At 41.3% G+C, this 26,868-nt stretch overlaps 1 protein-coding gene across 3 annotated transcripts in view; it reads left to right on the top strand.

The window, feature by feature from the left end:
• Positions 1-9,987: 9,987 nt before the first annotated feature.
• EML6 (EMAP like 6) overlaps positions 9,988-26,868 on the top strand; it is a gene marked incomplete at its 5' end in the record, with an annotated part of 331,290 nt that continues 314,409 nt past the window's right edge. For all 3 annotated transcript variants that reach the window (XM_079720647.1, XM_079720646.1, XM_079720645.1), the window contains one exon: positions 9,988-10,184. In XM_079720647.1, the coding sequence (XP_079576773.1) occupies positions 9,988-10,184 (197 nt within the window). The remainder of the gene's footprint in view (positions 10,185-26,868) is intronic.

The following is a 26,868-nucleotide window of genomic DNA, read 5'->3' as shown; positions in this document are numbered from 1 at the left end:
GGTTTTGATTGCATTTCCGTGGTGGCTAATGATGTAGAGAACCTTTTCATGTGCTATTTTTATTTTTAAGTGTTTTACTTGGTTAAAAATGTGGACTCTAACCCCATTAGTTGATTGCTGGTGAAATATCATCGTCAGTTTTTTGTAGTTCAGTGGTATCTAAAGTGTAATGCTAATGAGGTCAAGGCTACAAGGTCTAGCTCCAAATAAATTGGTTACCTTTTACAGAGAAAATTCTGGTTAAACAGCTACACTCATATGCCCTAACTCTGTTCAGTGATCTGACAGGCTCTTGATATTGCCAATTAACGGAGTCTAGAAAGGTCAACCAAAGGTTTTGTCCTAATGACTACAAATATCATTTCAAGAAAAATACAGTCTATTATCAACAGATATTTTTAAGAGCAATGACTTATTTTTTTTGAAGTATAGTTGACTTACAATATTATATTAGTTTCAGGTGGACAGCATAGTGATTCAATATATATATATATATATATTTTTTTTTGCGGTACGCAGGCCTCTCACTGTTGTGGCCTCTCCCGCTGCGGAGCACAGGCTCCGGACGCGCAGGCCCAGCAGCCACGGCCCACGGGCCCAGCCGCTTCGCGGCATGAGGGATCCTCCCGGACCGGGGCACGAACCCGTGTCCGCTGCATCAGCAGGCGGACTCTCAACCACTGTGCCACCAGGGAAGCCCAGTGATTCAGTATTTTTATAGATTATACTCCATTTAAAGTTATTACAAAATAGTGGTTATATTTCTCTGTTCTGTACAATATATCCCTGTACTTATTTTATACATAGTAGTTTGTATCTCTTAATCCCATACCCCTATCTGGCCCTTCCCCCTTCCTTGTCCCCACTGGTATCCACTAGTGTGTTTTCTATATCTGTGAGTCTGTTTTTGTTTTGTTATATATATTTGCTTGTTTTATTTTTTAGATTCCACATATAAGTGATAACATAGAGTATTTGTCTTTCTCCATCTGACTTATTTCACTAAGCATAATACTCTCTAAGTCCATCCACGTTGTTGCAAATGGCATAATTTCATTCTTTCATATGGCTAATATTCCATTGTGCGTGTGTGTCTTCTTTATCCACTTGTCTGTTAATGGCCACTTGAGTTGCTTCCATGTCTTGGCTATTGTAAATAATGCTGCTATGAACATTGGGGTGCATGTATATTTTCAACACAGTGGCTTTTTTTTCAGATATATACCCAGGAGTGGAATTGGTGGATCATATGGTAGTTATATTTTTAGTCTTTTGAGGAACCTCTATATTGTTTTCCATAGTGGCTGTACCAATTTACATTCCCTTCAACAGTGTACAAGGGTTTCCTTTTCTCCACATTCTCGCCAACATTTGATATTTGTAGGCTTTTTGATGACAGCCATTCTGACAGGTGTGAGGTGATATCTCATTGTAGTTTTGATTTGCATTTCTCTAATAGAGATGTTGAGCATCTTTTCATGCTTGTTAGCCATCTGTATGTCTTCTTTGGAAAAATGTTTATCCAGATCTTCCACTCATCTTAAAATTGTGTTGCTCTTTGACATTGAGTTATATGAGCTGTTAGTGTATTTTGGCTATCAACTTCTTGTCAGTCATATCATTTGCAAATATTTTCTCCCATTCAGTAGGTTGTCTTTTCCCATTCAGATGGTTTCTTTTACTGTGTGAAAGATTTTAAGTTTAATTAGATCCCATTTATTTATTTTTGTTTTTACTTCTTTTGCCTTTTGAGATGGATCCAAAAATTATTGCTATGATTTATGTCAAAGAGTGTTCTGCCTATGTTCTCTTCTAGGAGTTTTATGGTTTCAGGTCTTTTATTTAGGTCTTTAATCCATTCTGAGCTTATTTTTGTATATGGTGTGAGGAAATGTTCTAATCATTCTTTTACATGTAGCTGTACAGTTTTCCCAGAACCCCTTATTGAAGAGACTCTTTTCCCCATAGTATATTGTTGCCTCCTTTGCTGTAGATTAATTGACCATAGATGCATGGATAATGACTTACTGTTTTCATAAGAATGGTACATGCTCATTTCAAACATTTTTGAAAAATCAGAAAGGTCCAAAAAGAAGACAAAAAGTTATTCTAAATCTCACTCCTCCAGAAATAACTAGGTTAGTTTTTGGTGAACTATATTATAATATCTCTATACAGACATAGTTAGATGCATGGCAGATAACTAAGTGGATAGAAATAATTTCATGAGAATGGAATTATACCATTCTCATGAATTTTTTTTTAAATAAAGGGTTTCAACTAATTTTACTTAATAACAAACAAAAAAGTGAAAATGAAGAATGAATGAGGAGAACTGTTTCCTTAATAAACTGATTCATTGCTCCCCTCCCATCTTTTTTTATGCGGGCCTCTCACTGTTGTGGCCTCTCCCATTGCGGAGCACAGGCTCCAGACGCGCAGGCTCAGCGGCCATGGCGCACGGGCCCAGCCGCTCCACGGCATGTGGGATCTTCCCAGACCGGGGCACGAACCCGTGTCCCCTGCATCGGCAGGCGGACTCTCAACCACTGTGCCACCAGGGAAGCCCCCCTCCCATCTTTTTACCATGCTTTACCATTTACCATTACCAATCAAAAGTGATTCTTTTGTTCACTTCTTGCACGGCTGAATATCATTGTCAGGTAGTTTTTTCATGAGTGTGTTAGCAGAAACTTCTGGTGAACACCAACATTGCTTTTCCATTTCTTTCTTAGTAAAATATTCCGGATTTTAAATGTACATAACTGCCCCCATTATATAGTGTATAATCCTAGCCTCCCTTGCAGCTAGATGCACTCTAAGTTCTGGCCAATGGGATGTAAGCAGAAGTGTATGAAACTTACAGAAAATATCCTTAAAGGGAGGAGATCTATTCTCCTTCCTGCTAGCTGTATTGCAAATGTAAATGCTGAAGTTTGATCTGTCATCTTAAACCATGAGGTGAAAGATCTGTATTAATGTATAACAAGACAGGAAGATTCTGGGTATCTGAAAACTTCCTTAATCTGCTATACTTCCAAACATTTTATGTGGTAGAGAAACTTCTACCTTCTTTAATGGTTTATTTGGGTTCTTTAGTCACGTGCCATTAAACTTCATTATAACTGTCACAAGGGCTAAAAAATGCCCTGAAGTTCTTTAATGTCAGAGAATGTCTGCCTGTTGCTTTTACACTTAACGATTTAGCTGGGTATAATTCTAATATTATACTTTCCTTCTCTATCAGGACTTATAAATACTGCTCCATTTTTTCTGGCATTGGAGGTTGCAGTGCAGAATGTGAGGCCAGCCTGATTTCTACACCCATCCTCCATTTTTGTTTCTGCCTAGATCCTTGAGAAACATTTTCCCAGTCTTTTATAATAAAAAATTTCAAACATACAGAAAAAAGATACATAAAGCAACTGCTAATATTTGCCATATTTGCTTTATCTCTCCTGTGCATGTGTGTTTGTATGTACATAGAGAACACATTTCTTCCTGAATCACTTGAAGGTAAGTTGTAGATGTAACATTTTATTCCTAAATGCTTCAGGATGTGTTTCCTTAGAATACGATTTTCCAAAGAAAAAGAACAGTAATTCCCTGATATCTGCTAGAACAGGGGTCCCCAACCCCAGGGCCTTGGACCAGTACAGGTCCTCGGCCTGTTAGGAACCCGGCCGCACAGTAGGAGGAGAGCAGCGGGAGAGCCAGAGAAGCTTCATCTGCCGCTCGCTCCCCATCGCTCCCCATCGCTGCATTACTGCCTGAATCATTCCCCCCACATCCGTGGAAAAATTGTCTTCCACGAAACCGGTCCCTGGTGCCAAAAAGATTGGGGACCACTGCTCTAGAATAATCGTTTTTGTATTAAAATTCCCCAATTGTTCCTTTTCCCACATTGTCTTTTGTGGCCTTAAAAAAAAAATCAGGATCCAAGATCCAATCAGGAGTCACCCATTGTATTTGGTTGTTATATCTCTTTAGTCTCTTTTAACCAAGAATAATCCCTCACCTTTTTGTTATATATTTTTTGTTTAATTACATTTGCTTTTTTGATCAAGCCAGACCACTTGTGTAGTACGCTGCCCTATTTTCTGGCTTTATCTGATTGTTTACCTATGGTTTCAGTTAACTTGTTCATCTATCCCATATTTTCTGTAAACATAGAGTTAAGTCATAAGGCTTGATTAGACTTGAGTTAGTTATTTGGCCAAAAATGTTTTATGCAGTATCTCATACCGCATCACATCAGGAGGCAGAAGGAGCAGATTGTGTCAGTACTGGTGATACTAAGTTTGGTAATTTAATTGAGATGGTGACCTCCAGAGCACTCCATTTAAAGTTACATAATTTGTAGGGTGATTCTTTAGCATCATGGGAAGGAATATCCTCTCATCTAATCATTTTGGTATACATTTACAACCTTTTCCTGCATCAGTTACATCACTGGATGATTTTCTAAATCTATTATTTTCCCTACATTTATTAGCTAGCATTCTTATGTAAATAGCTTTCCTTTATCAACTGAGGATAAACTTTAGTTCCTCCAGGAAGACAAAGTAAATGCTTAAATGTTTCTCTTTAATTACTAATTGGCAGAGGTGGTAAAACAGTCCTCTCTAAAGTTGGCAAATGATTTTGAAATATTATTTATTCTTGAAGTTAAATAATTTTGCTAGGATATGCCTCCAAGGAGACTATTATATATCATCTTTTTTTTTCTGATATACAGTGTACCACTTTAATGTGCAGATTCAGTTCTTTAATATATTCCTCTATTTTATTTTCTGTTCCATTTGTTGGCTTCTCTAATTTAGGAATGCCAATGATCTGTAGGTTGGGTTAGCTTTGTTGTCTCAAGCATTATTTATTTTAATATCCTTGGCTTTTTCCTCTGCATTTCTTGTGATAATTTCTGGTGTTTCCTCCATACTGGTAATATGATTTCCAGTTTTTTTTCCTATTGTTTCAAATGTATTCATTAGATCTGAAACTGTGTTTATATTTGATTACTTCTTTAGCTTGGCTTTTATTTTTAGTATCCATCTTTAAGCTCTTGATATTTTGAATTCATATTGTAACTAAGTTCTTCTTTGGTAGAGAATCTGCTTCTTTGACGTATATTTTCTTCAAGATGACATAAAGTTTCTTCATCTATCTTTCGCATATAATGTACCTTTCTTTCAAGATTTTGGTTTGCTTTTGCTATGCCCTTACTTTTTTTTTTTTTTTTTTTTTTTTTGCGGTACACGGGCCTCTCACTGTTGTGGCCTCTCCCGTTGCGGAGCACAGGCTCCGGACGCGCAGGCTCAGCAGCCATGGCTCACGAGCCCAGCCGCTCCGCGGCATGTGGGATCTTCCCAGACCGGGGCACGAACCCATGCCCCCTGCATCGGCAGGCGGACTCTCAACAACTGCGCCACCAGGGAAGCCCTGCCCTTACTTTTTTTTTAAGGTTTTTAAAAAATTATTTTTAACATTTATTATTAATTAATTTATTTTTGGCTGCTTTGGGTCTTCGTTGCTGTGCGTGGGCTTTCTCTAGTTGCGGCGAGCGGGGGCTGCTCCTCGCTGCGGTGTGCAGGCCTCTCATTGTGGTGGCTTCTCTTGTTGCAGAGCACGGGCTCTAGGTGCATGGGCTTCAGTAGTTCTGGTGCGTGGGCTCAGTAGTCATGCGTGGGCTCAGTAGTTGTGCCTCACAGGCTCCAGAGCGCAGGCTCAGTAGTTGTGGTGCACGGGCTTAGTTGCTCTGTGGCATGTGGGATCTTCCCAGACCAAGGATCGAACCCATGTCTTCTGCAGGCAGATTCCTAACCACTGCGGCACAAGGTAAGTCCCTGCCCTTACTTTTTTTGTTTCTTATGTTTGATGGGGCAGCTCTTTCCAAATCATTTATTCAGACACATTATGTATGAATTCTTCTAGACATTCTTCTCACCTTATCTGAGAATAAGTTGATCTTCTCAGAGCTATAGTGGCTGGATATTGCTTTTTATCCACTTTCCTGTAGCCTAAAATTGGAAAAGGGTGGAGTAGGAAAAATAGTGAGATCTATTGGGATTGAGTATAGCTTCTGCTAGGGGATAGGCCTTTGCTCTTTCTTGAGATCCTGTGAAATGTCCAGTTCCAGAGCCCCTTCCATGCAGCCAAAGGTGTATCTCACTCCTATGGATTCTGGCTTATTCTCTTGACTCTGCAGAGTGCCCTGATGCTGGCAGATACTGGTAAAACATTTTATTTTTGTTGAAGACCCAAGGTAATACACAGGGTCGTCTTCTCTAAAAGTATCCTCCCCAAAACCTGGAAACTATACACTTACTCTCTCATTTTACTTTTATAAATTGAAGTATTTTAGTGAGAATTTTCATGAGTTCTTGAACTTACCTTATGTCCTTAATACTGTTTCTTGAGAATATTTTCCCCTCTCATTGTCTAAGAAACTTGAGGTGGAAAATTCTGTAACCGTGCCTTACTCTGCTATATTTTCTCACCAGTTGTTTAATAATAAATAGATCTATGTCTTGAGCTGGGAGGTATATATATACTCATTTAACTAAAAGTACAATAGGGTATAGCATGGTGGTCACTAGTTATATTAAAGGTAACTGAGGAAATGAACATGTCATGTTATATCCATTTCTATTTGTTGAGGAGACTCTTTTCAACATCCTTTTGTAATTTTTCTGAAAGATGTCCCTTCCTTTCTGGACCATTACTACTACCTCTCATGTAGAACCCCAACCAAGGTCTACCTTAAGCCTCTAATACCTGATGCTTTGACTACTGGCAAATCTACAGTTTTTATTGCTATTCCCTTCTTCCCCGCCCCCTGAAAAAATCCGATGGCCTTCCATTATTTTAAGATATGGTGCAAACCTCTAGGTTCAGCTCCATCCACAATCTAACCTTTCAGGTTTAAGTCCCCTTCTCATCTTACACGAATTCTCTCTTGCACCAATTTTATTCTCTAAATCTTTGTTTTTCTGTATCTACCCTTTTATTCTATAGACCCATGCACAGTGCTTTCAATTTATGTTTACTTATCTCAATTCTACCTTTATTTCCTATTTCCTCCATGAAGTCCTTCCTGACTTATAGCTGGAAAAGCTCTTCATCTTGTGAATTTTTATATAGAATTTACTGTCTCTATTTAATTCATTGGCATTGTTTTGTGGCATAGCATTATTGGTCATTATATTTTAGCTTATGTCTCAAATCTTTCAGACCATGTTTTTTTGTTTGTTTTTGTTTTTACATTTGGTAGTGCCCTTATTGTCTAGCACAGTGCGACTTCATGGATTTGTAGATCCTTGTTTCCTTAAAAAGAATGATGAGACCAATTCACATCCTCTTCACTGCTGCAGGCAGCAACTGCTCATCCAAACTCTGGCACTTCTAATCTTCCAGAGGCTTTCCTACCATTCAGAGGGCTCTGCTAAAGCTTGAGGTAGTTGAAGAACTGAGTAAGGGATTACACTGAGAGCACAGGAAGGAAAGGGCATGCTAAAAATGTCCCTTTAATCGTCCTTTTGCAGCTTTTTAGTCAGTGAGATTTTTAAGCCTCTTCTCACAGGTCAGCTGTTGCCCGGATTTGAAAAGAGGCTACTTCAGAACACACTGGAATTCACAGTTCACTTAGACAGATGCCACCGGCTTCTGCGTTTGAGGGTCAAGGTTAGTTGTTCGTGGCGTGAGCACCTTCCTGTTTGCACAATCTGGTTATCCTTAACTACCCAAGTCTTATGAAGCAGCTCATAGGAAGGCGCTGGTTCTTAGGACAAAGTGAGACCACATCCCCAGCATTTTTCTTAAACGCGGCATTACTGCACTTTAACAGGTTAGAATCCATCTGAATAAAAAGTAAAACTGAAGTGGGAAACAAACTTGGGCTTGAGTCGGCTACAGTAGCTATCAGGGACAGGTACAGAAGAAATTCTCGACGTGGGCCGTAGAGATGGTATGGTCTCTATTCCTGCTCCACTGCTCTTCTTTTTAGATACACACGCACGCGGGCCGGCAGCCTCAGTCACTAGGTAACGCAGGGCGCTAGCCACCGGTCGCCCTTGGTGCGCCTTCCTCAGCTCAGCAAAGAACCGCAAGCATCGCGGAGGCAGTTAACGGCCTCTCTACGGCCCACTCTGGGCGCGCGGAATCCTGGGACTTGTGGTCCGGCCCCGCGCGCTCCCTGCCCGGGCCCGCGTGGAACGGACTACATTTCCCAGGATGCATCGGAGGAAGGGGCCTACAGGGGCGGTGGAAGGAGGGGGCGGTCCCAGCGCTCTGGGGCATCGCCGTTTCCAAGCGCCGAGATCTCGCCTAGTAACCCGCAGCCTCGGTTCCCGAAAGCGGCGCTGTGGCCCCGCCCCCGGAGCCTCGGCAGGAGGAAGAACCTGTCTCTCGCGACGCCCCAGTGACGAAGCCCGTCCTCGGGTGCGGGAGGCGGGGAAGGATTGGGAAGGGGGGGCAAGCAGAGGATTTCGCTCGCCCGTGCGAGATCCAGGACGTGCTCGCGGCGCCCGCTCAGAGCAGAGGTTAGAGGCGGCAGAGCCGGGATGCTCCGCAGGCTAGCCTGGATCGGGTGTGGGAGGAGTGCAGGACGCTGCAAAGGCTGCACTGTGCGCGGGCCGGGGTGTCCCCTGGGGCTGGCATCCCTCAGGTCGGCAGCGACCAATGCCTGGGATGTGTGTGCGCGTATGTGGGGGCTCGCCGTCCCCAGTGGTTCCTCGGGCGCTCCCGCCCCACGCCGGGCTAGAGGCGTGACCCTTGCGCCTGCGGGACCCCATAGCTAGCGCAGACCTTCCTGGGGAGAGGGGACAAGATTTTGGTCACTTGTTAATTATTTAATTTCTTCTGGACCGGGAGCGTTTGTAGGTTGAGCTTTTCTACCTCTAGCTGCACTAGTGTCTCAGTTTCCTCCGATTCAGAAAAATCTTTTTATGGCGCTTTCAATTGGAGTTGCTGATTAGTGAGAGCTGCTAAGTTCTTGTGGTTTTCTCGGCCAAGAGACGGTTCACGGAGGATATGAATTATGAACACGTACACGACAACTAACTAATTGGAGCATCTAAAAAATGACCGTTGCATATTTGCCCTGGCTTAATGGGGGAAACAGCAAATGTTCTTTTTTTTTTTTTAACATCCTTATTGGAGTATAATTGCTTTACACTGGTGTGTTAGCTTCTGCTTTATAACAAAGTGCATCAGCTATACATATACATATATCCCCATATCTCCTCCCTCTTGCAGCAAATGTTCTTTCAAATCGTATCGGCAGCCACCAGCCAGCAGCATTTAGGGCATATTTCATATCATTAAAAAGATGGATCTGGAGGGAGAGAGGAGGAATAGTTGACAAATTTTTAAAAACTTGGTTTGTTTGGGGATCATTTTCTTGGACTGGGTGACTTACGCAAAATATCTGTTTCTTTCTTCCTCACTCTCGCATCCTGGATGTAGACTGTCAGTTTCGGATCCAAGGATGGCGATGGCAAAGCTTTCTCGAGTTCCTTATCAAATTAAAGCTGTCACAGAATAAATCCCGCTGCCTGCTGCGAGGCCCCCAGGCACAGCAAACTTCAGTGAGCGAACTGGTAATCAGTGTTTGGATATGCAGATCCATGATTTAAAAGGCGGGTGACCCTCCCAAAAAGCTCTCACGGGGGCCGAAGCCCGCAGGTGCAGTGAGGCGTGCGCGCGCGAGTGCTGGCGCCCCAGAAGACGCCTCTCCCGTGGAGAGGGAGCCGGAGAGCCCGGCGGGGTCTGGCGACCGCGTACCTGGCGGCTCGTCTCCGGCGGCGGATGATGGTTGCGGCCGGCGCGCTGGTCTGTGTCTGTGCGTCGCCGCGGAAATCAGCGCCCGGCACTGCACGCTGAGCCCTTGCAGGTCCTCCGCATCCCAAGCCTTGGCGAGGACAGACCCGGAGCCCAGGGGCCACGGACCCGCGCGCGGAGCGACCGGGGGGCGAGTGGGGTCAGCTTATCATGGCGGATCGGACAGCTCCCAGCTGCCAGCTCCGGCTGGAGTGGGTGTACGGGTACCGGGGTCACCAGTGCCGCAACAACCTGTACTACACCGCCGGCAAGGAAGTAGTCTACTTTGTGGCTGGCGTTGGGGTGGTTTACAGCACCCGCGAGCACAGCCAAAAATTCTTCTTGGGACACAACGACGACATTATCAGGTAAGGAGGTGGCCTGGGGCGGTGGGGAGGGGTTGGGTGTGAAGGTTGGAAGGGTGAGGAGAAGGATGACCAACTGGGCTTTCCTGGGGTCAGATCCGGAAGCCCCATGGAATAAAGGAGTCTCTCTGGAACCTCATGGAATTACAGAAGGGCTACGGATTCTAAGGCTAGGGCAGAAGCAGGGTAGGGGGTGCAGGTGAGGAGGAAGAGATTTCTCTTTATTCCTCCGGAAGGCTTTTAAATCTCTAAGGAGTTAAGTGTCCTGATGCTTTTTTGGTGTTCATTCCTGCTACAAGTGGAAGGATCCTGGGTAAACTATCAAACACTTCTCCTTCCCTCCCTAACTAGGAAAATGTAGGTCCAATAACCTGAACTGTGGGTATCATCTTTGGGGGGCTCTTTAGAAGGTTCCTCAGCAAGCAAGAGGATTGAAAAAAAAAAACAACAACCCTAAAAGAAATTTTGCTAAGGGTAATTGGGATCTTCATTCCAGATGCTTTGAAACTAAGAAATTTCTGCAGTGGGTGGGGAGTTTGTTCTCTAATATTTCCCTTGGTACTGACTTAGTGCCAAAAAGCATATTTATGGATGCTTCCACACCATCACTGAGGTTATAAAAGGCTGGCAGTTGCTGGACCACAAAACCCTACCAGCCAGCCCACAGAATGGCCAACATCTAGTAGTGGATGGCGGGACTGATTAGAAGAACAAAACTGGATGAATAGACATTTTAGGGGTCCTCCTTATTAAATTGTAGAAGGGTATATTTTGATTTTTGGCCCTGTCCTCTAATCTTTGGACCAGACGCATTTTCCTCCAGCCCTTGTCAGCTTCTTGTGTGACCAAACAAGGTGTGGTCCAGATGCTGTTCACAGGGAATCCTTTTCAGCCTTCAGCAGTTAGGGAAGATTTCCATGATATGGGAGCCTCAGCCCACAGGGAAAGTGACTTGCTGAGGATGGACTACAACTGACAGAGACCATATTTGTACCTTCCAGACTCGTGTGTTCATTGATGCAGAACACACTAACATCACGTTTCAGAATATTGCCACTTGTGCTTTGTTTCCTTTCATAATGAAATAAATGGTTAAGTGGTGTAATGATAATGGTCTTAATGTCTCTGTGGGAAGAATGATTTTTAAAAACTAGCTTTTTCCCCTCTTGTAGTGTTGTGATTATTCTGTATTCTGGAGCCTTCTTTCCCCCCAAGCCCTAAAGTTGAAAAAATTGTTACAGAAAGTAAAAACTTAATATTTGAAAATGCAGTGAGATATATTTTTTAAAAAATCTTGAATTTTAGAAGATGAAGATTTTAAGTACTAGGAGCTCTACCGTTCTCAAGATTGGGTGGAACTGACATGTAAAACTTTCTTCATGTCACATATGACAGAATAGCTTTCTTCTCTCCCTGCTATGGTAATGGTTGTGATTGGGGCATCCTTACCTAGTCCCATCCTGGTGATTTTGCTTCTGTCATTGCTGAACTGATTATTAAAGTCACAGGTGCAGATGATTAACAGTGACTCGTGAAAAGGTTAGATGTTTAAAAATTAAAACCCATTATGTTTTTGCTCTTTCTTAATGCAGTGCTTTCCATTAACACCATCAAAATAAGTTGTAGTCCTTTGGGGGAAGGGAGAGAGTGGCAATTAAACAGAAAATTCCTTGCGGTTAAATAATAGTAATATGACAGTTCACTGAACTACTTTGAGGATTTGAACTCCTAATCTTAATTTATTTTCTCTAATAGGAAAAAAAATTAAATGCACTGTTGAAACTGAAGGTGGGAAAAGGGTGGAGTTGCAGTGAACCACTGTTATGACAGGCTATGGGACTAGTGGGGATGTGATGATATCTGGCTTAGTTGAAGAAACACTCAGATTTGAAGATAAGGTGAATGAAGTTATTTGTGTAACTGCGTTTGCAAGGAGCTTCAATTTTGAAAAGAAAAAAAGGTGATTTAGCTTCTGGTCTTTTTATTGAGATAATTATATCTTTATGCTTTACAGTGACATAGTAGCAAGGCTGCCTGCAGAGAAAGGACTTTATTGCTAAATTTCGATGATATTTGGTTGGGTCTGAGTATAGGTGAGCAGAGTTCTTTAATATCCATGTATGTGTTTGCACATAGGAATAAAATTAAGTCCAACAGATTAAAAAACACAGACCACAGATCATTATATAATTAAGAGCTGTAAAATTAGAGAATGTAGAATGTTTATGTTGTTATTTTGCTTTATCTTCTATATGTAAATATCTTTTTCCGGTGAAGGTAGTACACAGGCAATATTTGTTTTTAGCCTTAGTATATGGGACTCTTAAGTGCCATTTCCTTCATAATTTTATTCCCAGAAGCATACTAGATGTTTGAAATTAGTATTGTAAAATGTTAGGAATATTAATGTATTAACTGTATATATGGAAAGGAAATTTGTACTCTTTTATCTTTATGAATTTCAACTCATTTCTCTATAGCCAGTTATACTACTGATTTTCTATTTAAAATATTGATGTTTCTCATTGAATGAGGAGGACTAAAGCTAAAATACTAGTGCAGAAATGTTTGGGGTTTTTTGGAATCATGACATAAATATTAAAACTTCTAACTCTTGATTCCATCAAACAAGATAATGTAAGTAATTGTCCACATAGCTTTTGCATTAGTTTGAAAGATATATTCATAATGCATACATTTCCCACTGTTTTATTTATTGTGCTACTTTCCCGAGAATATTAACTAGAAAGCAGTCCAACAAATATTGATACCACACTCCATTTTAGAAACCCGTGTCATCTCTGAGATCATGATGAACTTTAATAATAATACTGTAGGATTTGGCAGAGCTCATTAGAGTTCAGCGTATGTTTCCTCCTGATTTGACAGACTATGTGTTTAAGTCAGATTTTTTAAGATGTTAATATGTGAAGCATAATGTGATTTATTGGATGTGGAGGCTTAGTTTTATTCTCTTGAATGACTACACTTCAATACAGTTAACAGATTAGCAGATGATGCCATATTTTAGCTCTGATAACATTGTGGTGGGACAAATAAATATTAAAGCAACACTCAAATCAGTGCTTGAAGGTAAGGACAGTATACAGGCAGGAATAATTACTAACTTGGTTTCTGCTGCAGGTAGCAGACCATGACACAGTACTGGAGCAAATGAAAGAAAAGGTCATGAACACATTTGCTCTCTGTCACCTCCCGTCCATTTTCACAGTGACTCCAGTTGAGACATTTCTCTCCTTACTCTGGATCCCTATTTTGCGTCTGACTAGTCCCCTGTCTCCCTTTTCATTTCTCTTATTTTTCAGCTCTCTGTTGCAAGGGCGGTTTTTCGGCAGTACCATTTTAGGGGAAAGGGCGCTGACTTTGATTTCACACCCACTTGGGTTTGAACCCACTCTGCTGTTTGTTTACTAGAGGCATCCGAGTGAGTGGCTTGACCTCTCAGGGCCTTGTTTGTTTGTGAAAGGGTGGATAACAACACCTAAGTTGCAGAATTGTAACTATTAGAAGTAATGTATGCAAATAGTTTAGCATGGGGCCTGGCCCTTAATTGTTGCTCAATAAATGCTCTTAGTAATGATAGTAGTAGTACAGTATTTAATCAAAAACACACACATACACCAAAGACAAAAAAAATGTTTCCTCACTGTCCATAGTCTGAAGTCCAAAATTCTGAGTTTTCCATTCTCCCTGGTCTTAACCCACCTTTCTACCTTCATTTTCCTTTTCTTTAAAAAGAAACATAAATTGTTTGCTTCCCACTTGCCATATAATAAGATTACTATGTTCTTTCCTGTCTCACACTGGGATGATTTATCTCCCCCTTCATCCTTCTTCTCCTGATCCCTTTCCCCCAGTGGCATAGTGGTGGGAGCATGGGCTTGGTCAGACAGACCTGATTTTGAACCTAGATGTGCCACCAGTTGGGTGACTTGGGGAAGCTACTAAACCTCTGTGAGTCTCAACTATCATCAGTAAAATAGCTTCTCATACATGCAATGGAGGTTTAGAAGTACCTAACTTGTAGCTTGTGGAGATAACATACAAGGTTCCCCACAGTGTTTGGCAGATAGGAAGTGCCCGCCGCAGGGAGCCTATTTGTATCTACGTCTTGCATGGCCCCATCCATTTCAATCTCACCTCTCCCATGAGACCTTTTACCATCCTTAGATGAAGAGGCGCCTTAGATGAAGGAATGCCTTGCACTCCTAAAGTTTTACATCTTTCGTGACCGATGCTGCTCACTTGATATATATATATATATATATATATATATATATATATATATATATATATATATATATATAATTTAGTTGTTTCACTCTGAATATTTTCATTTGTAAATATATGTAAGACCCTTGAGGCTGAGAATGAATTTAATAATCAGAGCCAACATTTCCTGAGTGCAGACTCAGTGCTAAATGTGCGTACAGATTTATCTCTTCCATCTTCTCGACAACCCCGTGACGTTGGTACTGTGGTTAGCCTCAGTTTCCTGGTGAGGAAACTGAAGCACAGAGAGGTTAAAGATGTTGCCCATGGTCACTATTTAGCAGATTGTAGAATGGGAATTGGAACCCAAGTCAGTCTGATTCCAAAACCCAGAGCTATCACTTCACTGCTTTACACACTTTTTTATTTTTCTCGGTTACTGTGGTCCCTACCATCGTGCCTTGTTTCTAACCAGAACTCAGTAAGTTTGTGATTCCTTGTAACTGTTTTTCAACCTCGTGCTTTATTTAAGGATATTTGAAGCAGATCACTAGAACTCTGTTTAGAAATGGAACCGTGTTCAAGTTCACCTTAGGAACATCACCAGCTTTGAAGCAATGACCTGAAACAACGAACTGCTGGAGATGTTGTTAAAAAATTTGTTAAGTCTCAATTGTGACATGGCTAAAATTACCTGGTGCTGCAGGTGCACTCAATTGCACTTGTTGAATTTGAAGAGAGGGTTGTAATAGCCATGGTTGGGCCTGGAGTGTTGGGTAAACAGGTTCACATGAAGGCCTGGAGATGTGATTTCATATTCTTCAGTCCCTTGACCAGTTTGAACAAAGGAAGCATGGGGGTAACTATAAAGAATCAAACCTGTATTGAGTTGAGTGCTTGCTCTGTACCAGGCACTACACACACACACACACACACACACACACACACACACACACACACACACAGAGAAATCCCTTCACCCACAACTCTGAGAGATAGCCTTTATTTTACAGGTACAGCTCAGAGAGGGAAAGAGACTTAAGCGAAGTCACTCAGTGGTACCATCTGCGCTATTTGTTGGATCTTACTTGCTCTGTTCATTGGCATGAGCATGTAGTGAAAGGTTTTGATGGAAGCTTACAGTCTATTCATAAATGATTTTACTATTGTTATTATTGTTAATAAGCTATAGTCTGGTGATTTTTTATTAAGATTTATTTATTCTCTAAATTGGGTAGATTTTACTCTTTTTCATTTGTTTATTCATCAAAAACTCATTTCACATCTAGAATGTACCAGATGCAGGGGTGCAGCTTTGAACATGACCAAGTTCTTGCCCCCATTCTGGTGGAGGAAGCCAACAATGAATGAACAAGAAAGCAAGGTGAATATATCAATAGATTGTGATAAGTACTAACGAGGGAATGGCCTTGGAGGGGAACTGGGTTGAGTGGGGGTATGGGAGCTACCTTAGATAAGGTTTCCAGAGCAGCTGTCTAGGGAGATGGCATTTAAGCTGAGATCTGAAGGATGAGAAGGGGTAGGTAAGCGAAGATGTGATGGAGAAAGAGCGGTTATGTGCAACGGCACCAGGGTGAGAAAGAACTTGGTGTGCCCAGAATTCTGGTATAGATATCCAGAGAAAGACCAAGGTCATAGTACTTCTCATCCAGGTCATTAATGCCTCATGGGTTTTGGTACCATATGTCCTAGATATCCCAGGACAGTAACAAATATTCCATTCAGTTATTGTTATGGGTATACTTGCTATTGTCATGTCATGATTCTCTTTTTAGTTCAGAATATATGACCATGATGTTATTTTTAAAATATGGTTACTATATAATGGATCACTGCTTGAAAAACATTACACTGGAGTATGCTCTCTTATAAAGAATTATATTGGCTCTACCACCAACAGTCAATCAGAATGTAGATTATACTGTGGTAAGTGAAAAACTGTTGCATGGCAGCATCTTTTTTTTTTTTTTTTTTTTTTTTGCTGTACGTGGGCCTCTCACTGTTGTGGCCTCTCCCGTTGCGGAGCACAGGCTCCAGACGTGCAGGCTCAGCGGCCATGGCTCACGGGCCCAGCCGCTCCGTGGCATGTGGGATCTTCCCGGACCGGGGCACGAACCCGTGTCCCCTGCATCGGCAGGCAGACTCTCAACCACTGCGCCACCAGGGAAGCCCCATGGCAGCATCTTTAAGCAGGGCTGTTCTAGGGCCTCTCCTACCCACAAGGATGTGGATCTCAATAACTTTGCAATGTAGATGATGTATTTGCCAACAAAAAAGAAAAAGCAAGCTGTTGGGAAGGTTACCTTGCTGACTCTGCTTCTGGAACTGACTCTTTCCCCAGTAAGCTGGAGCGGCATGGAAAGCTATCCTTTAGCCAGCAGACCTACACATCTTCATCAGTCAGCCTCCTCTTGTAGGTTTAACTTGATTTGTCATATGTGGATTGGACTTAAATGTAATTAAAATGTTTGACAGCAAACAGTTCTTCTCAAATATCATTGTGCATAGGAGTCACCCAAGCACTCACTAATAAAATCCAGATTCTGATTCAGCAAGTCTGGTGGTGAGGGCTGACATCCTGCATTTCTAACCAGCTCCCAGTTGATGCTAATGCTTCTGGTCTGCTATGCAGCAAGATGTTCAGATCCTCATTTGTATGTTTCAGATCTCAGTAGACCAGTGTTGTTTTTTTTTCAACCCCAAAGATGTTGCCATCTTGTGAAATAGACTTTTAATAATATATGTATATATGACTCATATTTATTAAATTCTTAAATTAACAGAATCAATTTTTTTATTAAGTTGGCACCTAGCCCAGTGTTCTTTTTTTTTTAACATCTTTATTGGAGTATAATTGCTTTACAATGGAGTGCTAATTTCTGCTGTATAAAAAAGTGAATCAGCTATACATATGCATATATCCCCATATCCCCTCCTCTTGTGTCTCCCTCCTGCACTCCCTATCCCACCTCTCTAGGTGCACACAAAGCACAGAGCTGATCTCCCTGTGCTATGTGGCTGCTTCCCACTAGCTATCTATTTTACATTTGGTAGTATATATATGTCCATGCCATTCTCTCACTTCGTCCCAGCTTACCTTTCCCCCTCCTCGTGTCCTCAAGTCCATTCTCTATGTCTGTGTCTTTATTCCTGTCCTGGCCCTAGGTTCTTCAGAACCTTTTTTTTTTAGATTCCATATATATGTGTTAGCATACGGTATTTGTTTTTCTCTTTCTGACTTACTTCACTCTGTATAACAGACTCTAGGTCCAGCCACCTCATTACGAATAACTTAATTTCGTTTCTTTTTATGGCTGAGTAATATTCCATTGTATACATGTGCCACATCCTCATGATCCATTCATCTATCAGTGGACACTTAAGTTGCTTCCATGTCCTGGCTATTGTAAATAGAGCTTCAATGAACATTGTGGTACATGACTCTTTTTGAATTATGGTTTTCTCAGGGTACATGCCCAGTAGTGGGATTGCTAGGTTGTATGGTAGTTCTATTTTTAGTTTTTTAAGGAACCTGCATACTGTTCTCCATAGTGGCTGTATCAATTTACATTCCCACCAACAGTGCAAGAGGGTTCTCTTTTCTCCACACCCTCTCCAGCATTTATTGTTTGTACATTTTTTGATGATGGCCATTCTGACTGGTGTGAGGTGATACCTCATTGTAGTTTTGATTTACATTTCTCTAACGATTAATGATGTTGAGCATCCTTTCATGTGTTTGTTGGCAATCTGTATATTTTCTTTGGAGAAATGTCGATTTAGGTCTTCTGCCCATTTTTGGATTGGGTTGTTCGTTTTTTTGATATTGAGCTGCATGAGCTGCTTATATATTTTGGAGATTAATCCTTTGTCAGTTGCTTCATTTGCAGATATTTTCTCCAATTGTGAGGGTTGTCTTTTCATCTTCTTTATGGTTTCCTTTGCTGTGCAAAAGCTTTTAAGTTTCATTAGGTCCCATTAGTTATTTTTGTTTTTATTTCCCTTCCTCTGTGAGGTGGTTCAAAAAGGATCTTGCTGTGATTTATGTCAAAGAGTGTTCTGACTATGTTTTCCTCTAAGAGTTTTATACTGTCTGGCCTTACATTTAGGTCTTTAATCCATTTTCAGTTTATTTTTGTGTATGGTGTTTCATTCTTTCACATGTAGCTGTCCAGTTTTCCCAGCACCACTTATTGAAGAGGCTGTCTTTTCTCCATTGTATATTCTTGCATCCTTTATCAAAGATAAGGTGACCATATGTGCATGGGTTTATCTCTGGGCTTTCGATCCTGTTCCATTGATCTATATTTCTGTTTTTGTGCCAGTACCATACTGTCCTGATTACTGTATCTTTGCAGTATAGTCTTAAGTCAGGGAGCCTGATTCCTCCAGCTTCGTTTTTCTTTCTCAAGATTCTTTTGACTATTTGGGGTCTTTTGTGTTTCCATACAAACTGTGAAATTTTTTGTTCGAGTTCTGTGAAAAATGCCACTGGTAATTTGTTAGGGATTGCATTGAATCTGTAGATTGCTTTGGGTAGTATAGTCATTTTCACAATGTTGATTCTTCCAATCCAAGAACATGGTACATCTGTCCATCTGTTTGTATCATCTTTAATTTCTTTCATCAGTGTCTTATAGTGTTCTTCATACGTGTCTTTTGTCAGGTAGGTGTTTTCCTAGGTATTTTATTCTTTTTGTTGCAATGATAAATGGGGATGTTTTCTTAATTTCTCTTTCAGATTTTTCATCATTAGTGTATAGGAATGCAAGAGAATCTGTGCATTAATTTTGTATGCTGCTACTTTACCAAATTCATTGATTGGCTCTAGTAGTTTTCTGGTAGCATCTTTAGGATTCTCTATGTATAGTATCATGTCATCTGCAAACAGTGACATTTTTACTTCTTCCTTTCCTATCTGGATTCCTTTTATTTCTTTTTCTTCTCTGATTGCTGTGGCTAAAACTTCCAAAACTATGTTGAATAATAGTGGTGAGAGTGGGCAACCTTATCTTGTTCCTTATCTTAGTGGGAATTGTTTAATTTTTCACCATTGAGAACGATGTTGGCTGTGGGTTTGTCACATATGGCAAACCATGTATGGTTTACCTTATTATGTTGAGGTAAGTTCCTTCTATGCCTACTTTCTGGAGAGTTTTTATCATAAATGGATGTTGAATATTGTTGAAAGCTTTTTCTGCATCTATTGAGATTATCATATGGTTTTTATCCTTCAATCTGATAATATGGTTTATCACATTGATAGATTTGTGTATATTGAAGAATCCTTGCATTCCTGGGGTAAACCCCACTTGATCATGGTGTATGGTCCTTGTAATGTGCTGTTGGATTCTGTTTGCTAGTATTTTGTTGAGGATTTTTGCATCTATGTTCATCAGTGATATTGGCCTGTAATTTTCTTTTTTGGTGACATCTTTGTCTGGCTTTGGTATCAGGGTGATGGTGGCCTCATAGAATGAGTTTAGGAGTATTCCTCCCTCTGCTATCTTTTAGAAGAGTTTGAGAAGGATAGGTGTTAGCTCTTCTCTAAATGATAGAATTTGCCTGTGAAGCCATCTGATCCTGGGCTTTTGTTTGTTGGAAGATTTTTAATCACAGTTTCAATTTCAGTGCTTGTGATTGGTTTGTTCATATTTTCTATTTCTTCCTGGTTCAGTCTCGGAAGTTGTGCTTTTCTAAGAATTTGTCCATTTCTTCCAGGTTGTCCATTTCATTGCCATGTAGTTGCTTGTAATAATCTCACATGTTCCTTTGTATTTCTGCAGTGTCAGTTGTTACTATTTTTTCATTTCTAATTCTACTGATTTGAGTCTTCTCCCTTTTATTCTTGATGAGTCTGGCTAATGGTTTATCAATTTTGTTTATCTTCTCAAAGCGCCAGCTTTTAGTTTTATTGATCTTTGCTATTGTTTCCTTCATTTCTTTTTCACTTATTTCTGATCTGATCTTTATGATTTCTTTCTTTCTGCTAACTTTGGGGCTTTTTTGTTCTTCTTTCTCTAATTGCTTTAGGTGTAAGGTTAGGTTGTTTATTTGACATGTTTCTTGTTTCTTGAGGTAGGATTGTATTACTATAAACTTCCCTGTTAGAACTGCTTTTGCTGCATCCCATAGGTTTTGGGTTGTTGTGTTCTCATTGTCATTTTTTCTAGGTATTTTTTGATTTCCTCTTTGATCTCTTCAGTGATCTCTTGGTTATTTAGTAGTGCCTTGTTTAGCCTCCATGTGCTTGTATTTTTTACAGATTTTTTCCTGTAATTGATATCTAGTCTCATAGCATTGTGGTCGGAAAAGATACTTGATATGATTTCAATTTTCTTAAATTTACCAAGGCTTGATTTGTGACCCAAGATATGATCTATCCTGGAGCATGTTCCATGAGCACTTGAGAAGAAAGTGTATTCTGTTCTTTTTGGATGGAATGTCCTATAAATTTCAATTAAATCCATTTTGTTTAATGTGTCATTTAAAGCTTGTGTTTCCGTATTTATTTTCATGTTGGATGATATGTCCATTGATGAAAATGTGGTGTTAAAGTCCCCTACTATGATTGTGCTACTGTCAATTTCCTTTTTTTATGGCTGTTAGCATTAGCCTTATGTATTGAGGTGCTCCTATGTTGGGTGCATAAATATTTACAATTGTTATATATTCTTCTTGCATTGATCCCTTGATCATTATGTAGTGTTCTTCTTTGTCTCTTGTAATAGTCTTTATTTTAAAGTCTATTTTGTCTGATATGAGAACTGCTACTCCAGCTTTCTTTTGATTTCCATTTGCATGGAATATCTTTTTCCATCTCCTCAGTTTCAGTGTGAATGTGTCCCTAGGTCTGAAGTGGGTCTCTTGTAGACAGCATATATATGGGTCCTGTCTTTGTATCCATTCAGCCAGTCTGTGTCTTTTGGTTGGAGCATTTAGTCCATTTACATTTAAGGTAGTTATCGATGTATATGTTCCTTTTACCATTTACTTAATTGTTTTGGGTTTGTTATTGTAGGTCTTATCCTTCTCTTGTTTTTCCTGCCTAGAGAAATTCCTTTACCATTTGTTGTAAAGCTGGTTTCTTGGTGCTGAATTCTCTTAGCTTTTGCTTGTCTCTAAAGGTTTTTAATTTCTCCATCGAATCTGAATGATATCCTTGCTGCGTAGAATAATCTTTTTATTTTATTTATTTATTTATTTATTTTTATTTTTGACTGTGTTGGGTCTTCGTTGCTGCATGCGGGCTTTCTCTAGTTGCAGCAAGCGGGGGCTACTCTTCGTTGCGGTGCATGGGCTTCTCATTGCAGTGGCTTCTCTCATTGTGGAGCATGGGCTCTAGGCGTGCGGGCTTCAGTAGTTGCGGCACGCTGGCTCAGTAGTTGTGGCTCACAGGCTCTAGAGCACAGGTTCAGTAGTTGTGGCACACAAGCTTAGTTGCTCCGTGGCATGTGGGATCTTCCCAGACCAGGGATCGAACCCATGTCCCCTGCATTGGCAGGCGGATTCTCAACCACTGTGCCACTGGGGAAGCCCTGCGTAGAGTAATCTTGTTTGTAGGTTTTTCCCTTTCATCACTTTAAATATGTCCTGCCACCCCCTTATGGCTTGCAGAGTTTCTGCTGAAAGATCAGCTGTTAACCTTATGGGGATTCCCTTGTATGTTATCTGTTGCTTTTCCCTTGCTGCTTTTAATATTTTTTGTTTGTATTTAATTTTTGATAGTTTGATTAATATGTGTCTTGGCATGTTTCTCCTTGGATTTATCCTGTATGGGACTGTCTGTGCTTCCTGGACTTGATTGACTATTTCCTTTCCTATATTAGGGAAGTTTTCAACTATAATCTCTTCAAATATTTTCTCAGACCCTTTTTTTTTCTCTTCTACTTCTGGGACCCCTATAATTCAAATGTTGGTGCAGTTAATGTTCTCCCAAAGGTCTCTGAGACTGTCCCAATTCTTTTCATTCTTTTTTCTTTATTCTGCTCTGAGGTAGTTATTTCCACTATTTTATCTTCCAGGTCACTTATCCGTTCTTCTGCCTTAGTTATTCTGCTATTGATTACTTCTAGAGAATTTTAAATTTCATTTATTATGTTGTTCATCATTGTTTGTTTGCTCTTTAGTTCTTCTAGGTCCTTGTTAAATGTTTCTTGTATTTTCTCCATTCTGTTTACAAGATTTTGGATCATGTTTACTGTTATTGCTCTGAATTCTTTTTCAGGTAGATTGCCTATTTCCTCTTCATTTGTTTGGTCTGGCGGGTTTTTACCTTGTTCCTTCATCTGCTGTGTATTTCTCTGTCTTCTCATTTTGGTTAATTTACTGTGTTTGGGGTCTCCTTTTCACAGGCTCCAAGTTCATAGTTCCCATTGTTTTTGGTGTCTGCCCCCAGTGGGTAAGGTTGATTCAGTGGGTTGTGTAGGCTTCCTGGTAGAGGGGACTGGTGCCTGTGCCCTGGTTGATGAGGCTGGATCTTGTCTTTCTGGTGGGCAGGACCGAGTCTGGTGGTGTGTTTTGGGGTGTCTGTGACCTTATTATGATTTTAGGCAGCCTCTCTGCTCATGGGTGGGGTTGTGTTCCTGTCTTGTTAGTTGTTTGGCATAGGGTGTCCAGCACTGTAGCTTGCTGGTCCTTGAGTGGAGCTGGGTCTTAGCGTTGAGATGGAGATCTCTGGGAGAACTTTCGCTGTTTGATATGTTGGGCCAGGAGGTCTCTGGTGGACCAGTGTCCTGAACTCAGCTCTCCTACCTCAGAGGCTCAGTCCTGACACCCGGCTGGAGCACCAAGACCCTGTCAGCCACACTGTACAGAAGAAAAGGAGAAAAGAAAGAAAGAGAGAGAGAGAGAGAGAGAGAGAAAGAAAAATAAAGTTATTAAAATAAAAAAAATTATTAAAAATTAAAAAATTTAAAAAGTAATAAAGAAAGAAAAGAAGAGAGCAACCAAATCAGAAAACAAATCCACCAATGATAAGAAGTGCTAAAAACTATACAAAAACAACGACAACAAAAAAACGGACAGACAGGATCCTAGGACAAATGGTAAAAGGAAAACCCTACAGACAAAGTCACACAAAGAAGCATACACATACACACTCAAAAAAGATAAAATGAAAAAAATATATATATATAAAAAAAGGAAGAGAGCAACCAAATCAGTAAACAAATCTACCAATGATAATAAGCTCTAAATTCTAAACTAAGATAAACATAAAACCAGAAACAAATTAGATGCAGGAAGGAAACTCCATGTCTACGGTTGCTCCCAAAGTCCACTGCCTCAATTTTGGGATGATTCGTTTTCTATTCATGTATTCCACAGATGCAGGGTACATCAAGTTGATTGTGGAGATTTAATCCTCTGCTTCTGAGGCTGCTGGGAGAGATTTCCCTTTCTCTTCTTTGTTCGCACAGCTCCTGGGGTTCAGCTTTGGATTTGGCCCCGCCTCTGCGTGTAGGTCACCTGAGGGCATCTGTTCCCGCCCAGACAGGACAGGGTTAAAGGAGCAGCTGATTATGGGGGCTCTGGCTCACTCAGGCCAGGGGGAGGGAGGGATATGGAGTGCCGGGTGAGCCTGCAGTGGCAGAGGCCAGCATGACATTGCAACAGCCTGAGGCACACTGTGATCTCCCGGGGAAGTTGTCCCTGGATCCCGGGACCCTGGCAGTGGCAGGCTGCACAGGCTCCCGGGAGGGGAGGTGTGGATAGTGACCTGTGCTTGCACACAGGTTTCTTGGTGGCTGCAGCAGCAGTCTTAGTGTTTCATGCCCGTCTCTGGGGTCTGCACTGATAGCCACAGCTCACGCCTGTCTCTGGAGCTCCTTCAGATGGTGCTCTGAATCCCCTTTCCTCGCGCACCCCAAACAATGGTGTCTTGCCTCCTAGGCAGGTCCAGACTTTTTCCCGGACTCCCTCCCAGCTAGCTGTGGCTCACTAGCCCCCTTCAGGCTGTGTTCACGCAGCCAGCCCTAGTCTTCTCCCTGGGATCTGACCTCCGAAGCCGGAGCCTCAGCTCCTAGCCCCCGCCCGCCCTGGCGGGTGAGCAGACAAGCCTCTCGGGCTGGTGAGTGCTGGTCAGCACCGATCCTCTGTGCGGGAATCTCTCTGCTTTGCCCTCTGCACCCCTGTTGCTGCGCTCTCCTCCATGACTCGAAGCTTCCCTCTAGCCACCCCCATCTCCGCCAGTGAAGGGGCTTCCTAGTGTGTGGAAACCTTTCCTCCTTCACAGCTCCCTCCCCGAGGTGCAGGTCCTGTCCCTATGCTTTTGTCTCTGTTTTTCTTTTTTTCTTTTGCCCTACCCAGGTGCGTGGGGACTTCCTTGCCTTTTGGGAAGTCTGAGGTCTTCTGCCAGCGTTCAGTAGGTGTTCTGTAGGAGTTGTTCCACATGTAGATGTATGTTTGATGTATTTGTGGGGAGGAAGGTGATCTCCATGTCTTACTCCTCTGCCATCTTGAAGCTCCCCCTAGCCCAGTGTTCTTTCTTCTCCAGAAAGAACCAAGCAGGAACTGGTTGGAACAAGTTAAGGAGATGGCTAGGGTGCCCCTGTGAGCAGCGGATGAGTATGCCACAGCCTTTGTGTAGACATATGGTTTCTAATCTCTTGAGTATATACCTAGGAGTGGAATTGCTGTGTCTTATGGTAACTCTATGTGTAACTTTTTGAAGTACTGCCAAATTGTTTTCCAAACAATTTCATCAGCAATGTATGAGAGTTCCAATTCCACTACATCCTTACCTACACTTGTTATTGTCTTTTTGATTATAGCCATCCTGTGCGTGAGAAGTGGTATCTCATTGTGGTTTTAATTTTCATTCCCTAACAACTAATAATACTGATCACCTTTTCATAATTTTTCGGCCATTTGTATATTCTTTGGAGAAAAGGTCTATTCATATCCTTTGCCCATTTTTAATTGGCTTGTCTTCTTATTGTTGTAAGAGTTCTTTATATATTCTGAATTTAAGGCCCTCATCTGATATATTATTTGCAAGTATTTTCTCCCATTCAGTAAGTTATCTTTTCACTTTCTTGATGGTGTCTTTTGAAGCACAAAAGTTAAAAATTTTGATGATGTCAAATTTATTTATCTTTTTCTTTTGTCACTTACACTTTTGGTGTTATATCTAAGAAACCATCACCTAATCCAAGGTCATGAAGATTTATTTCCGTGTTTTCTTCTGAAAGTTTTATAGTTTTAGCTTTGACATTTAGGTAGATAATACATTTTGAGTGTGAGATAGGGGGTCCAACTTCATTTTTTTGCATGTGGATATCCAGTGGTCACAAAACCGTTTGTTGAAAAGACTTTTCTTTTCCCATTAAGTTGTCTTGGATGTCTATAGCCTTTGAATTGCCCTACCAGGCAGCCCATTCCTTGCACACAGAAGATACTGAACGTTTGGGGACCTAGAAACAATCATTAAAAAGATTAACCTAGGGCTTCCCTGGTGGCGCAGTGGTTGAGAGTCCGCCTGCCGATGCAGGGGATGCAAGTTCGTGCCCTGGTCTGGGAAGATCCCACATGCCGCAGAGTGGCTAGGCCTGTGAGCCATGGCCACTGAGCCTGTGCGTCCGGAGCCTGTGCTCCGCAATGGGAGAGGCCAGAACAGTGAGAGGCCTGCGTACTGCAAAAAAAAAAAAAAAAGATTAACCTAGAAGTAATAGAAATTTGAGGCTTTGGTTACCATTCTATGTTTGTAAAGATGCCATTATATCCTATGAAAGATATATAGATTTTTTTAAACATCTTTATTGGAGTATAATTGTTTTACAGTGGTGTGTTAGTTTCTGCTTTATAACCAAGTGAATCAGCTATACATATATCCCCATATCTCTTCCCTCTTGCATCTCCCTCTCTCCCAGCCTCCCTACCCCACCACTCTAGGTTGTCACAAAGCACTGAGCTGATCTCCTTGTGCTATGTGGCTGCTTCCTACTAGCTATCTATTTTACATTTGGTATATGTCCATGCCACTCTCTCACTTTGTCCCAGCTTACCCTTTCCCCTCCCCAAAGTCCATTCTATAGTAGGTCTGCGTCTTTATTCCTGTCCTGCCCCTAGGTTCTTCATAACCATTTTTTTTTAGATTTTTATATATTTAAAAAATATAACCGTTTATACTTTGAGGAGCTGGTGCAGTGTTTAGCAGCTGTTGGTTTAAGAACCAGCAACAGTCTATACATTGGCTTTGTTTACTTCCAGAGATTCTTGGTTTTTGAAAATGAACTTGTAGTCTTCAGTCTTGCTGCTGGAGACAGACATACTGAGACAGCTGAGGGGGTGGAGGTGGTCTGGAAAGCAAAGAGAGTGGTCAGAGAGGGTACCCCTTGACCTCTTTATCAGTTTCCTCCTTTCTTCCCTCAATGGGAGGCAGACACCTGGATGGCCTCAACCTAGAAGTTGAAGGATTCTAGGATTGCCCACT

Source organism: Hyperoodon ampullatus (genome assembly GCF_949752795.1).
Source record: "Hyperoodon ampullatus genome assembly, chromosome: 15".
NCBI classification, from domain to species: Eukaryota; Metazoa; Chordata; class Mammalia; order Artiodactyla; family Ziphiidae; genus Hyperoodon; species Hyperoodon ampullatus.
Note: the sequence above shows the minus strand (reverse complement) of the source record. Positions and strands in the feature narration are given on the sequence as shown.